Consider the following 16,385-nt stretch of genomic DNA (forward strand, 5'->3'; position numbering starts at 1 on the left):
CAGTGATTGCGATTTTACTGCAGTTGGAGTGCCACCTCTGATCCTTTTGATCTTTATCCGATCCCTCACCTCGTACTTGTTTATCATGAGTAATCTTATCATGAGCACAAAGCATGCAGCAATTGAGAGAATCCAGGATCAATAGTAAGACTACCCACTCCTACGCCACAATAGAATGACGTTGCAGGCAGAAGACATGGCGAACTTCTGAATCGACAGTACGTACTATCTGTCTGGTGTGTGTGCGTGCGTGTTTAAACAGGGTTGGACGCCAGCAGCATGGCCGTTTGTCTTCTTTGCATTTAATTTGGAGGTGCAGGAGCGAGAGGAGCACCGGGCGCACCGCCAAAGGAGAAGAGAGGGAAGAGCCACCACCTGAATTGTGACAGAGAGAGAGAGAAAGAGAGAGAGAGCGATCTAGTAGAGCGAAATGGAAGGAGGGTGGAATGGGTCTCATCTCTCATCTAGTCCTCATTCAGTTTGATCATCAGAGCAGTCGAGCCACTGGTAAGTTCATTATATTCTTCTTTCTTTCCTTTTGTGGGTTTCAAACGGCTAAGTCATGTCATATTTTACCTCCATCAACTTGTTTGCACGAAAAAAAGAAAAGAAAAAAAAAGCGCATGGAGTTTCCTATACAGTAGTATATTTTTTCCACTCCAGCTTTCTTCTTTTCTTGTATGAACATTTTGCACTCAACTACAAGTGCTTCTATGAGTAGCAATTTTCCCTCTACTGCCTTTTAAGACTTTCACAATAACTAGTAGAAGCACATCTGTGCCACTGGTAAAATGAGTAGGATGCCCGAGTTGAACTACTATGCTGCGCTCCTTTTAGTTTTTAGTGATCAATACATCATCCCCACAGAATGGGTGAGGTGCACTAACAGAAAAATTGAGTCTCATGAATGGAACATTTTGTTCCTTTATATGGGATATTTGCACGCTAGTTAAAAGAAGGTTTTACATTTTTCTCTTAACGTCGCTGTATGACAAAAAACGCACACAAGTAGATGGTCTTCTGAGTAGTGATTTGGTGACAAGCACAACAATACGATGATTGAAGAGCAAAAGTAGAAGCACTTTTCCAATATGAGTGATGGGTTTTTCTGCATGCTATGAAATATCTGCACACTAATAAAAAAAAAACTAGGCTGACTAAACAAACCTTTAGTTTCATGACTTATTTTTTTTGTTATTCTTCTGCCATCCACATCACTTTTTCGTGCACTATGTAAACATCTGTCTTTTTAATGTATTTTGCATTTACATTTTCATTGTCTTTTTTCTTCCAAAAATGATTGTTAGCAAATATGTTGTATTTAACATTTTGTCCTTTATGCCTGTCATATTTGTATATTCTTAGCTCTCGTTGGTTGACTTTTCTGTAATCTAGCATAACAACTGTTAAGTGATGTTTTTAGCAATACTGATAGCCTTTTGGACTCAACTAGAAGAGCAACTGGGGTGTGCTAGTATGACGTCTAGTATGGGTGGGCAATACTGGGAATTTTGGTATTGATCTAAGCCAAGTAAATACATGATAGTATTGATTGATGATACCGATCCGATAATGATATATTTTGCTTGTCATGATCATTGAATAGTTAAACCCCCCGAGTTAGTATTTATTTGAGATAAACACAGCACAAAGATTTTAGGCACATTATAGAATAGCAATATTTCGATTACAAATGTTTCAGAACAAAAGCCAAGCGATTCTAACAAAAAAAGCAGCTTAGTAATGAATATACCAATATAACAATGTCAACATGACAACTACAACTTAAATTGCAGAATGTCTTGAACATAGAATCAGAAAGTGCAATAGTGCAACAGCAGTCTAAAAAACCAAAGTCTTTCTACTACAACAACAGTTTCAGTGCAAAAGTCAAGAGAGTCAAACCAAAAAATTCAGCAGTGTAATGAAGAAGCACTTTTGGCTCTGTTGCCATAGTGACGACTGATTTACAGGTTTTTTTTTCAGGGACAGTAAGATGTTTACATTTATGTTTGCAGCCCTTTGCTCTCTCTGGGGTGAACTTTTTTCAAGTGTATCAAGGAAATTTGCCACAATAGTAGACCGTTTTACCACGCAAATTACGCTTGTCATTGTCCTTTTCTTTTTTTAGAAAAAGGCAGCACTGCACAGCACTTTTATTTTCATTTTTAGCTTCTGGTAACGGTGGGCACACACTTTTGGTCTTCTCTTCTGGCCGGCAGGCAAGATGCAGGAGCAGTCCAAGAAGGGAGATGTGCTAGAAATGCACCTGTTAGTGACTTACTCAGACATAAACTCAGAGAGTGGCAAAGGGTGCTGGGTGAGAGAGAGAAGTGATGCTATATCTACATAGAAAAGCGGCGCTTTGAGGTAGTTGGTCGATGCAATCCATGCACTTGCTTAGTATCAACAATATTGATATTTGTATAAATCTGCCCACCCCTAACGTCTTGGGTGCAGTTTTTAAAGTTGAACAGATTATTAATTCAGAGGTTTGTGTTTTTGTGTGAAGGAACTCGATCCCTTGTGCGCTTATGTGTCTGACGATGCTGCGTCGCGTGCACAAAGGGTCCAGTGCGACGCACGGCCTAGCGTTCAAGACGCCCGGGAGGATCTCCTGGGTGTGAACTACCATCAAGAAGGTGGTGGAGTTTGTGGGAGGCAGGATGAAGCCCCTTCTGCCGATACTTCCGTTCCTTCTCTTGCTCGGCCCGCACGTCCGCTGTGCTCTCGCCAATAAGCGGCTGCCCAAAGCCAAGACCTCCACCAAACCCAAATGGATGAGCGGCAGCACGGCCATACCGCTGTTGGGCTCAGCCACTCAGCTACGGGCCCCCGCCTTTCAACATGATACATGCCTGGGTTACTACGACGTGAGCGGACAGTTAGACAAAGAGTTTGCCTGCAATAACACGGATCACCGCTTCTGCTGCGGGAGCTGCTTCTTGCGCTTCTGCTGCGCGGACCGAGGGAAGCGCTTGGAGCAGACAGTCTGCACCAATTACAACACGCCCGACTGGATCAAAACGCAACCTCCCTCGCCGGCACCTACTGGGGATGCCTATGATCCTGAGCTGGACCGCACCAACACCACGGTGTACATCAGCTGCGGCGTTGTGGCACTTGTCGTGGCCGTCGGGATCTCTGCCAAGGTGGCCTACGACAAGGCCACTAAAACCCCTCAGGAAATGAACGTGCACAGGTGAGGAACAAGCAAATGATTTTAACCACTTTTTTCAGACCGATAATAGAATGAGCATTCAACTCTTTAGTAGTCACTAGTGTTGGGTGGGCTACTAAAAAGTATGAATTAACTACTAGTTACTTCATTTAAAATGTAACTCAAAGTTGAGTTTAAACAGACACTCGAAATAAGGAGATTGGAAAACAATGTTTTTTGAACTTTCAAGGAGACACAGTGAGGGAAGCCTTCAGTTAAGATAATTCCATTCTTTGATTCTGACACCCTCCTCTGAGCCTCCTCTTTTTAATAAATTTTCAATGTTACAAAAAATAAAACAATCAGGCCCAATGGGTGTGGAAATCAAAGAACAGCAATATGATTGGCACATACCTCCAATTATTTGATAAACAAAACCATGAACAACAATGTGCAATAATAGTCAAAATAATGAACTGGCATCCTATGAATTGTCCTTTGCAGGTGACCAATAGTAGAAACAGAATAAACTTATCACTAAGGTTACTGACACCTAAAAATATTGTGGTACAAATTACATACATATTACCGATTACTATATATATCCACATAGAAGCCTACCCCCTACAACGGCTTTTATAATAGCCACATAACGAAAGAAATAAAAAAAAACAGTGAACTACTTAAAATTTCTTGGCTTGTCCAACCTTGAGAGTTCGCGAACAAACACTTTGCCGAGGCACTCTATATCTATTTTGTTTCTCTGTTTCAAACCACTGGAGATCTCCCCCTCCATTTATTTTTTCTTCCACTAAAATCCGCACAGTTTTATGTAAAAATTAAGATTATTTAGTTTCTGATAGTATTAGAGGCAACACATGATTGCTTATCAACTCAATCCATGCATTATCTGCACCGCTTATCCTCAGTAAGGTCGCAAGGGTGCTGGAGCCCATCCCAGCTATCTTTGGGCAGTGGGCAGGGGACACCCTGAACTGGTTGCCAGCCAGTCGCAGGGCACACAGGGACAGACAATTCGTTCGCTCAGTCAAATCTAGGGACAATTTGGACCGACCAATTAACCTGACATGCATGTTTTTGGAATGTGGGAGGAAACCGGAGTGCCCGGAGGAAACCCACGCAAGCACGGGGAGAACATGCAAACTCCACACAGGAGGTTTGATCCCACGACCTCGGAACTGTGCCGCACACGCGCTAACCACTTAACAACTCAATATTTGTTTTTATCCCATCCAAATTTCATGGTCATTGTTCTCATTAAATGATCATCATCACGACAGGATATTAATGCAGGGAAAGATATAAAAATATACACAATAACATTGTGCTTGGGAAAAAAATGTTTTACCCTACTGGCAGAAAACATTACAGATTTCAAGTTTTTTTGTTGTTGTTTCTTTTACTTTGGGATATTTTGTACCATTTTTATAGTAATTTGTTAGGGATTTAGAGATTCCCAACATGAACGGCCTCATGCCAACATCCAAATTTGTTCCATGTTCCTCAGATTTCAAAACACAATTTTGACATCCCCACAATCATCCACATCTGGAAACATTTCAAACTGCCATAAAAATGAGGGTGTAAAATGCAATGAAAACTACGTCTCAAGTGTTTGCACAGTATATCCATTGGTATCCAGAGGGATTGAGAACCTAAAATGTCACTATTGCTGCAGCTGATGTTTGAATAATGTCAGTGGGTCGATCAAGGCTGGCTGATCTTCACAAGCATAAAAACGCACCAAACTCAAAGGCTTTGGGAAGAAACGCACACACTTGTAAAAATACAAGATTTTTATTGGGTTGAAGAGCACCAAAGACAACAATGCCTATTTTATTTTGAAATGGTTTGCAAGCAAAATCTTCTAGTCAAAAATTGTTTGATTTTTATGGACAAGGATAGCTTGAATATCATTGATTAAAAACAAATCCTGGACTTCCAGCAGCTTTTAAAGCCTTGTACACACGTGGTCCAGTATTTTCCAATACATATAGTTTTTACTACAGTGGGGCCTATCATCCACATGCAATCGCAGATTCGGAGCACCAAAACTGCAGGTTTTTGAAAACTCCAACCAATATTTGTGTTTCCTGTGTTTGATGCAGCTGCATGTCTACAGGGTTGGGGATTAAAAGAATACATGTAATGCTGTGGGGCTGCACAGCGGATGGGTGGGTGGCACGCAGCCCCAGGGTGCAGAGGTTCAGGGTTCAAGTCCAGCTATCGCAGCCTCCCCGCGAGTTTGCACGTTCTCCCCGTGCCTGCATGGGTTTCCTTCAGGTACTCCGATTTCCTCTCACATTCCAAAAACAAGCATGTCAGGCTAATTGGACAATCCAATTTTTCCCTAGGTGTGAATGAGCGAATGAGTTGTCCGTCTCTGTGTGCCCTGCGACTGGGTGGCAACCAGTTCAGGGTGTGCAATCAGTTCAGGGAGCCCGAGGACAGCTGAGATGGGCTCTAGCACTCCCGTAACGCTACTGAAGATAAGCGGTGCAGATAATGGAACGATGGACGTAATGGCGTATCGTAATTACGATACTTTTTTTAATATATTCGTTACAGTAATCAAATTTCAGGTGAATTTACCTAAATTAAGGATTACTTTTGAGGAATACAGTTTTATTTGAAATTACATTTCGTATACATAATGCGCCAATAGACAAATTGTGTCATAATTTCAATTCCCGACATAAGAGGGAGAGAGATTAGGTTTACACACGGCGTGCGCGAGCCGTATCTGTTGCGCAGATTGTACAGAACGGCGCCATATCCAAAATGCATCTTTGTCAGAATGTGTTGCAGATAAAAGTACTTTTATTTCTCCTTAAATGTAACACTCATTTTGTTGAATTGGCACACACCTGAAGTTTTGTAAGGCTGGTAATGTGTGCGTATTGGGTAGCTAGTGATTTGCTTAGCCTAGTAAATCTGAATACATTCAAGGAGTTTGGTATCCCAATTTCAAACAAGTAAAAAACACTTGGTGTTTTGTAACTCAAAACAGAGCATATCCTGCCTCCCATGTGAAAGAGAAAGTTTTACTTACAATGGTACATGGTTAAAATTCGAGCACTTTTTTGTAGGACTTTAAGTGGGCTGCCTTTTGAGATACTGTGGGTGACTGTAAACTCTTCTGATTAGATATGTATACAGGAACTTGTTTTAAGAATGAAAAACCTTTGTAAATTGGTGCAGTGAGATTGTTTATTAAACCAAGTCTAAAAGCAATTCTGCGTCATTCTCTGCCCAGACGAATGACCCTTTAGCAACGGAAGCTTACTCTGTTTGAACAGAATTTGGGGAAGGATTTCCGCATACATATTAAAAAAAAGTATTCATGCAGTTACGTGTGCATGGTGTTTTTTTCCATAAACATAGCATTGTAGACTAAATTGTTTTTCTGGATGGAGTAGGCGTGGATCTTCGTTTGATAAAAACCTGGCTACGTTTGAACAAAGCCTTAAGTTTCCCTTTCGCATTTGTCACATTTTCATTCATTGTTTTTTGTTGTTGTAGTGTAGGAGAAGAAAGTCTTTTGTAGTTCTTTGCCATTTTCAAAACAGCAAAACTTTCTCGGTGCTGACTCATGCACAGCCTCCAAGCTGAGAAACAAACATATCGAAACCTGATACCCTTTTCTTCCTATGATGCATCCCTGCTGAATGACTTCTTAACTCTGCTCTATCTGAGTCACTCTAAGTAACCAAACAATCACACACACACAACATTTTGTTCCAGCATTGATGTTGTAACTGATTGATAACGGTGTGTCAAGTCAAGTCAAGTCAAGTCAAGTCAAATTTATTTATATAGCCCTTAATCACAAAAATGTCTCAAAGGACTGCACAGGATTACAGTTACAAAATTACACAATTACCTGATCTTAAACCAGCATGCGGGCAAGGAAAACTCAAAAACCTCAGTGTGAGGAGAAAAGAGAAACCTTGAGAAAGGACCTCACATGTGGTAATCCCCCTTCCAGGATTGACCAGGGTGAATTACACTTAGCATTACTGTACACATAATAGTAAACATAAGGTAAGATGTTGAAAATGTCCGGAAAGTGCATGACATCAACGACGCCCCCAGCCTGCAAACCAGTCCAGAAAGTCTATGACGGCCACGACGCTGCCTCCCGTCTCCGCCAGCTGGTAAATGCAGGGGTTGACATGCTGCAGGTCAGACGCCGGTCCGCTGACCCATCCCAAATCATCCTTCTCCTTTGTATCAGCCAGGCAGGCGTCGGAAAAAGACAGGACAAAACAGAATATGAGGTGGGCATCAATCATATGCTTTGGAATAGAAGTGTGTCTTAAGCCTCGATTTAAAAACTTCCGTTGAGGTTGCAGATCTTATCTCCAGAGGCAGGGCGTTCCATAACACCGGGGCCCGGATGGAGAACGCTCTCGAGCCCGCAGACTTCTTGGCTCTCGGAGTCACAAGTAGACCGGCATTTTCCGAGCGCAGACTCCGTGCAGGAACATAGGGGGAAATCAAATCGGAGAGATAAGAGGGTGCAAGCCCATGCAAACATTTATATGTTAATAAGAGAACCTTAAAGTCACATCTTAAGTGGACTGGGAGCCAGTGCAAGTTGGCCAATACAGGAGTAATATGCTCAAACTTTTTGGTCTTAGTCAAAAGTCTAGCTGCCGCATTCTGAACCAGCTGCAAACTTTTAATGCCAGACATCGGGAGACCAGAAAGCAATACATTACAGTAATCAAGCCGAGAAGTAATAAACGCATGAATTAAAATCTCTGCATCTGATTGGGACAGCATCGAACGAATCTTCGCAATATTACGGAGGTGGTAGAAAGCTATTCTAGTAATATTTTTCACGTGTAACTGAAACGACAGATTAGGATCAAATATAACACCTAGATTTTTGACCGAGGCACTATGGGTGATATTACATTTGTCTAGGTTCAGGGTAGTGTTATATAGCGATATATTAATAATATTTAAAACTAGAAAACAGATCCTATGTGTCCCAATAATGTTGTGATAGTCTCACAGCACATTCAGGAAGCATTCACAATGCTTCTCTTTTTTTGACATTTTACCTTTTCCTTATTTAAGTGAACACTCCAAAAGCCCTGCGATTGGTTAGCTACCAGTCAAGCGTGACATGCCCATGGCCTGAAGACAGCTAAAATGGACTCAAACACCCCCGCCGCCCTGATGTGGATAAGTGGTTGGATTTATGAATAAATGAATGAATGAATGAACTATCACTTGTTTGCATTGAGATGCAAGACTTTTTCTGGCCTGGGAGAGTGGAATGTCTATCTGGAAGAAACGCTGAATCAGCAAAACCAACAGCGCTGAGTCAACTTTTCGGGCAGATTTTTCACATATAGGTCACCTCGTCTAATATTCTGCTAGATATGTGTCGAAAATGAATGTTAGTTTGGCCTGGAAGAGGAGAATTTCTTTCTGGAAAAAATGCTGATTCAGCAATATCAGGGGTGCTGAGTCAGTTTTCTGTGGGGACATTTTCACTTCCAGAGTGACCTACATGATTGGTTGTGAAAGATTGTGATCCTGGTCAACTTGAACAAGTGAATTTGTCCGTCCAGTTCAGGGTGTCCCCTGCCCACTGCCCAAAGATGGTTGGGATGGGCTACAGCACCCACGCGACCCTACTGAGGATAAGCGGTGCTGCAATGGATGGATGGATTACGTTACTGATCTAACTAGTAACCGTATGAATAACATTTTTTGAAGTAACACTCCTAAACCAGGCATATTGGTGTGCACTGGACTAAACATATCTAAGGATAATAACAAACTGTTTACAGTTCACGTTCATGGTCAAAGATCCCTAAACCACCCGAGTCATCGGGCACAACTTCCTGTGGTGTGTCTTGAGCAAGTATTGTCTAGCAGTGCCCATCCCTTTCCAATCGGTTTTTGAGTAGGGGTTTGCTCCCCCACAAGAAATACTGTAGATAGTACTGGTTTTGCTAATTGATCGTTTGCGTTTTATACCTTAAGGCATTCTTAATTTTTTTTTCTAAATAAGCAACAACGTCACAAAACGGGTTTAAATAGGAGTTTTTTTTTTTTGTCCTTGTCTAAAAATTCATCCATCCGTCTTCTGCGCCGCTTATCCTCACTGTGGTTACGGCGGTGCTGGAGCCCATCACAGTCATCTTTAGGCAGGGGACAACCTGAACTAGTTGTGTTTGAAAATGGATCTGAAAAAAATCCTTTTAAAAATAATAGTAATAGAAACAAATGCAGGCATACCATTATATGGTGGCATTTGTATATTTTCACAGCAGTTCTATTGACATGTACCAGGATTGTCAAAGTCAAATGGATGGAAGGGCGGGTTAAATAATTGAGCCACAAGCCAAAGGTTAGCTGATCGAATGTAGAACATTTTTGAAATGATTCATATAGTCTGGTGAAATTAATGGAACCTACTGATATGCTAACACATTTAAATGAATTTCAATATTATCAGATAAATAAAGCAATATTTTCTAACAACTCTGTAATTATTTATTTTCAACAGGCACCAAAGACAAATTTCCTTGATATAAAAAGGCCCATTGCATAAATAGCCGGTAGCATTCGGGCACCATAAGTACCCTTTATTTTATATTTTAGCAAAGGCATTCTGTAATCACTTCTAATAAAAAATAGCATTCACTAAACTATAATAAAGTAAAAGTGCAATTTAAAGTAACAAATACACAAAGATTTATGATACAATAATGAATTAAGATCATCCCAGGGGCTAAAGAAAACCTTCCAGGGGTTGGATGTTGCTTGTGGGCCCTGACTTTGAAATATGTGACATACACTATACTAAAGGGATGTCAACCTCAATTTGGCTCTGCGGCCGGCTCAGGAAATTCTGTTCTCAGGTGGGCTGGATCAGAAAAATAAGCTCAACTCCAAACATTAAGCTTTGTTTTTCATTGCAAGGATTCCTTAACCGCATGGGGCGTCAGGGCACCTTTGAGGATGCAACTCTGGACAGCCATCTCTACTGTTGACTGTCCCTGGCCTGTCCTTAAGTACTATGCTTCATTATTCAGCCTTCTTTAGGACCAACCCCAACAAAATATAGACCTTGTAAGCGAACGGCAAATGCCACTTGCGCTTTTACTCCCGCATTCTCCTGAGTGATGTTTTTGACTTCCTGTAGCTTAGCTTGCGTTAGTCGCGTTTCCAGCCTCGATAAACACTACAGGATAGAAGAAAGTCAATCATCAGAAATGTAGTTTTGGGGAGGACGTGTGTCGTTATTGGATGCCAGTATATCATTTTTATGCTATTACAAGTCGGAAAATCTCAAACTGACAGTTCTTTGCAATCAAAGCTCAAAAGACTATTTGTTACTACAGCATACTCCTGGCCTGAACACCTATCTGCCGTTTTCTACTACTATTACGTTTTTAGACGCGATGCTAAACGGGTTCTTACCTACCACATTATCAAGGCTGCATGCCTGGATGATGATAATAACATCCAAGTCCAGCAACACATATGCAACCAGTGGTCTGCACATTCCTATCTTTGTTGAGCAAAACCCAGGTACTATGCAGAGAATTGTTCAAACACTGGCTAGGCTTGACATTAGCTTTCACAAAAACAAAGCCAAGATGTTTGTGTACTAGCACACATCTGACTTTGCCGCTGTGGAGATACTGGTATGCTACAGAGGCTTTAAGGTTTTTCAGAGCTTTTCCGTTGATCACAAAGAAAGCGCAAATCTTACTGTATGTTACCCTCAGCCAGATCGACATATTGTCCTCCAACGCACGCAGTGTATCCAGGAGCGGGATCGTCATGCTACCTCCAGTCAATGTAGAACAACCGTGTTCCCGTTTTACTTGCATGGACATGGCAACATGCTATCCAAATAATCCGCTTTGTTTACATGAAATCTGAAGTGAACAACATCACTTTCGGCGGTGCTGTTTACAATGGCGCCGCCCCACAGTTTTATGCTTAAATTCGTGTATAAGCACAGATGGCAAGAGATCTTTTCTAAACACAACAAATTTATTCACAAACAATGGGACAAAAACATGTTAACGTTTGGCATTGAATGTGTTAACAGTTGATTGAATGCAGTTTTACAGCTTAACCAACTCACGAGCTATACAAACTCAAGTTAATATTTGGCTTAATTTGTCGAACTGGTTTGAAATAAATAAAAAAGGAATACAAATTAAAAGTTTATGCAGTGCGGGGCATCAGCTCGTTTACACATGCAGGCCCTGTAGTGGCCAGAGGGAGCTTTTGGTTTTTATTTATTAAAAAAAACATGACTTTTGAGAGAAAGGGCCTGGACACTCGTTTCTTTTTTGACATACTGAGAAATTTTTGTCGGGCGAATAAAATAATCCACATAGCCATATGTTTGACATTCTTTCTATACTCTTTAAAATACAAATGGGGGATTTTTTTCTCAATACCAATTAAACAATGCAATCAATCAATGTCGTACAAATTGATACTGTTCTCTAAAAAATGATTCACATCGCTTTTGGATGTTTCTACATTGAAAAAAAGTCGACTTTGCTGCTTTTACCAAAGCAAACAAGTCCAATTTCTTTAATCAAGCTTCGTGCTCTCAATGATTGCGCCAGTGAGCGAGCTCGTAAGTAGCTGAGCAGAATGTTGAGGCGCTGGCGGACCTTTTGCTTTGTGTGACCTTCAACGCACGACTAAACCGCTGAATTCTCTCATTATTGATCAGCTTTTTGTATCCAGCAGAGAGAGAAAGAAATGCATTGCCGGCCCGGCTGAGTGCACCCTGTGTGTGTGCTGCTGTGTGCATGTGGATGCACTTCTCATGTTGCACTCACGTCACGGGCCAGACGAGCCCAATTTGGCCAAAATAGAAGCGGGAGGAGAACAAGATGTGATCACGTATCTGCCAGCCTCTTGATTAGTTACGCCATCTACTGACGTCCAATACAAAAAGAAAGATGATTGTTGACAATCCTTTCCAACCCTTTATCTCATGACCTCAATTTGTCTTGCAGCACATTTAAAAAGTAGTTTAGACCCAACAAGTAAAATGGCCCTGCATTGCAGCGCCGATAGAAGATTGGATTCGTCTTCTTGGAGTGGTCGGTAGTCGGGAGCTGCAGTACCCAGTTTGACAACCACCGGGCATTAGAGACCCCAAAAAACAGAACACAAGATAGCAGATGTTAACCGATTTTCCTAGTGTAATTATTGGGGGTGTCATTGTCAAAAAACCTAGCTCAAGTCACTGGCAGAGGCTTAAAGTCCAACTGTGTAAATTTTTCAAGAAAATCGGTTCAGCTCTTTTGGAGCCTATTTATCAGATATCAGGTAGGTAGGTATGAAGGTAGATTGGTGGGTAGGTGTGGGGCTGGTTAGGTAGGAAGATTAGCTTTACACAGTCACCTGCAAAATAATACATTACATGATGCATTGCGCAAAAATATTATTTAGCTTGGCGGCCCTTTGATTTATACTTGTTATTTCAAGTCCAAGCATATATTGGTCAAGTGTGTTTTTCAATGAGTAGTCATTTAAATGAGTTAAAACTTTGATTTTGAGGCAACTGTTTGCCGATCATATTGTCAATCAGTTTAATACTGGCGTATCAGGTCCATTCCCAGCAACGTGGGGCACTTTACAGAATGAAAGTAATACGTTACAATTACTAGTTACTTCATTAATGACACCCAAAAGTAGCGCGTCACAAAATCAACGCATATACTCAAACTGAAGCTGATGTCCTAAAAATAGCCACATAGTAAAAGAAATACAACAATAGACAGTGTATACACCAACCTGTGGAAGCGGTGAACCCTTCATATCTCTTGGCTCTCTTGAGAGCTTGCAACCTAACACAGCCGACACACCTCATTTCCGTTTTGTCTGGGCTTCAAACCACTTAAAGATTTCCTTCTCAATTTCTGGGTAGTGTTCAAGGCACTGTCTTTTTTTCTCCTCAGGCATGGTGTATTACACCCCCTTTACCGTAAATTCTGTGCTCTTGTTTTCCTATTGATTTTGTTGTTCCTCTGTAAGCCTGCCCTCTCCCCACGCGCTGCCTATCATTCTCTGCTGGTGACACACAACCAAATTTGCACACATAATCTGACTCCCTGATTTCTGTATTTTATTTTATAGTTGTAAATATGGCTTGGACATATGTGTGGTAGGGAGAAAATTACCGCACCTCGTACTCTGGCTGTAATCAGTTGTATTTCGTAAGTACATATAATATTACCCCTTCTAAGGTGTAATATTCAGGAATGATTTGGTGGTGGAGAAAGGTTCAAATGACGCTTCAAGAGCAGAGGTTACCTGTAAAGAACAGAAAACCTTGAAAACCATGAACTGCTTTTCAAAAGAAGTGGAGTAATGCACCATGTTTTTATGATGCTTGAGTTACTTCTTTTTAAATTCAGAATGTTTTACACTACTCTTTACAGAGAAAAGTAAGGGTAATGCTTTACTTTACTAACGAGTGAGAGATATGTCAACACATTCAGAGTCTGAGTTTTTTTAACAGTCGTTGAAAGTCTGTGGGCAAGAGCAATGAAAGGGGAAACAATTGAGTAAATGGCAAATAGATTTACTGTCAACGTAAACAATTTGATGAGGCAGCGTTTTTAATTGTGGTTAAAAAAAGAATGTATTACTTTATATTCAAAAGCCCCTTCTAAATTTTTGACAAGCATAATGGCCTGGCATTGCTGGGCATTCTACCTGTGTTTGGTTGTTGGGGCCATGGTATGCTGAATAAGTGCCGGGGAGCCACTAGTGAATGCCATTGAGCAAAGATATTTTTAGTTTGGAACAGATTGGATGAATCAAAAGTATTCGTGGCAAATTTCCTTCTGATTTGATTGTTCATATTCAGTTGCCGGTCATCTCCATCTTCTCTATGGAACATCAAAACAGACTTGTGACATTTCTCAGGGCTTCCATTTTGTTTCCAAATAGCATCAGATATCATTTACTGACTGACGTGCATTTCGGGACCAACAAATAACCTTAACACATAATAGTGCGTTCCAGCTCATCAGCCAATCTCTGTCCTCGCTCATCACTGCGCCCAATGGGACGCAGCCAATCAGGCTGCCCATATTGGCAATGGCATACTGAGCTAAAGTGTTCTTCTCCTGGAAGGGGAACGCTATTAATACTCACAAAGGCTCCCAAAGTCACACATGCTCCGGCAAAAGTGGAGTAGGCGCTGGCTTTAGGTCCTCATTGACATACTTTTACAGAACACGCTGGTAATGACTTTCACTTTGTCAACTTCCAGGACTTTCTCCAGGGAGCGTCATGTCAATACATTAACATGTTTTAATTTGGGCAAGGCACACGTCATATACTGTATTTTGCCTATATACATCTATAAATGCAATGGTAGGCCACAGATTTGCTCGGTTGGCGCTCATTGGGGATTTAACACTTCCATTTCATTATACAAGAAATGATAGTTTAAGGTTTTAAGCGTCAACCATTTGAGCATGGACAGTGCCTCAACATGTACACTGCATAAAAAAAGTATTGCCCTTCAAGAACTTTTTGTCATATTGCCAGATATCAGGCTTTAACTTAATGCTATCCATTCATCTATTATCTCCACTGCTTATCCTCTCTCAGGTCACCATGGTACTGGAGTGCAACCCAGCTGTCTTAGGGAAGTGGGCAGGGGACACCCAGAACTGGTTGCCAGCCAGTCGCAGGGCACACAAAGACAGACAACTCACTCACTCCCTCATTCACACCTAGGGACAATTTGGACCGGCTACTTCACCTGACATGCATGCCTTTAGAATGTGGGAGGAAACCGGGGTGCCCTGAGGAAACTCACGCAAGCACAGGAAGAAAGTGCAAAATCCGCACAGGAAGGCTGGTAGCTGGATTTGAACCCATGACCTCAGAACTGTGCCGCGGACGCGTTAACCACTCAGCTCTGGTGTGAAAAAGCAGATATGTGCCGTTCAGACGGACTTTAACAGATCGGATACAGGTTGCGTCCGTGCAAAAAAGTCAGATTTTTCCTGCAGTGTGAACCTAGCCTAAGTCTCACCTTAAATGTACCTACCCTGCGATGGGCTCTGAGGAGAATGGACTGCATGACTGTTTGTTGACCAAAGAACACACACCAGGCAGGTTGTGGAAAAGTTAAAACTAGGAATGGGATACGATAAGATTTTGCAACATTTACACATATAATTGTCAGCTTCATTGAATGAGGAATATTGTTGCATTGTAAAGGCAAGGGTTGGCACGGCAGGGCAGTGCTTAGCGCGCGTACAGCGCAGTTCTGAAGTCATGGGTACAAATCCAGCTTCTAGCCTTTGCATGTTCTCCCTGTGCTTGCGTGGGTTTCCTCCAGGCACTCCGGTTTCGTTCCACATTCCAAAAACATGCATGTCAACTAATTGGCCCAAGGTATGAATGAGCAAGTGTTCCCTGTCACTGGCTGGCGACCAATTTAGTGTCTCCCCTGCCCACTGCCTGAGGACAGCTGGGATGTGCTCCAGCACCCAGCAACCCTACTCTTATTGATGAATTGACTAATCTCGTCTTAAGTCCATCGCTGTCTGATTTTGGAATCGGTTAATTGTTTGGATAATACTCGGGTTTGAAATTCTTCAACCTTTCAGAATTCCAACTTCTCAACCGCCAAGCTTCCGGACTTTTATTTTCTCCTTCATGAAAAAAAAAATTGGTAACTTTGGAGAAAAAAAAATATAAAAATATATATATTTTTAAAAAAAATCTACATTCATGCTCATCCCACCATCTGAATAGCATTTAGCAAAAATACTTAAGAATCTGAAATACAAAAATGTAATCCAAATGTTCAAATAAACTTTTTGGGGCTTCGTCCGGTGATTTTACTTTTCATTGGAAAGAAGGAAGAATGTTTCGGCCATGCTCGCAATTGTCTTTTGATTTAGAGAGTATTAAGCAATATTTGTGCCTATGTTGTGTAATAATTTTTGTGTTATTAAAGTAAAGTATGTTTTTTTATATTTTTTCATTTAAAAAGGATTTCAAATAATGCTCATGTTTAGAAAAACTCATGTTAGGATATCCATTGTTCTTTACATGATGGAGCGCGGTTGTATTATATTGATAAACATAGAAAGTCCTCAGAATTTTGATTGACTGATTTCTATTCTAATTATATAAATATAAACATATGTTTACACACTAAAAC

At 41.1% G+C, this 16,385-nt stretch overlaps 1 protein-coding gene across 2 annotated transcripts in view; it reads left to right on the plus strand.

Moving 5' to 3' along the window:
• The first annotated feature begins 447 nt into the window (after nt 1-447).
• Nucleotides 448-16,385, plus strand: part of shisa6a (shisa family member 6a) — a 69,082-nt gene continuing 53,144 nt past the window's right edge. For both annotated transcript variants that reach the window (XM_088340747.1, XM_088340756.1), the window contains exons 1-2: nt 448-507; nt 2,513-3,202. In XM_088340747.1, the coding sequence (XP_088196873.1) occupies nt 2,667-3,202 (536 nt within the window). In that variant the 5' untranslated portion in view covers nt 448-507; nt 2,513-2,666. The remainder of the gene's footprint in view (nt 508-2,512; nt 3,203-16,385) is intronic.

The sequence above is a fragment of the Urocampus carinirostris genome, chromosome 1 (assembly GCF_059441175.1).
Source record: "Urocampus carinirostris isolate Australia breed hairy pipefish chromosome 1, RoL_Ucar_1.0, whole genome shotgun sequence".
NCBI lineage: Eukaryota > Metazoa > Chordata > Actinopteri > Syngnathiformes > Syngnathidae > Urocampus > Urocampus carinirostris.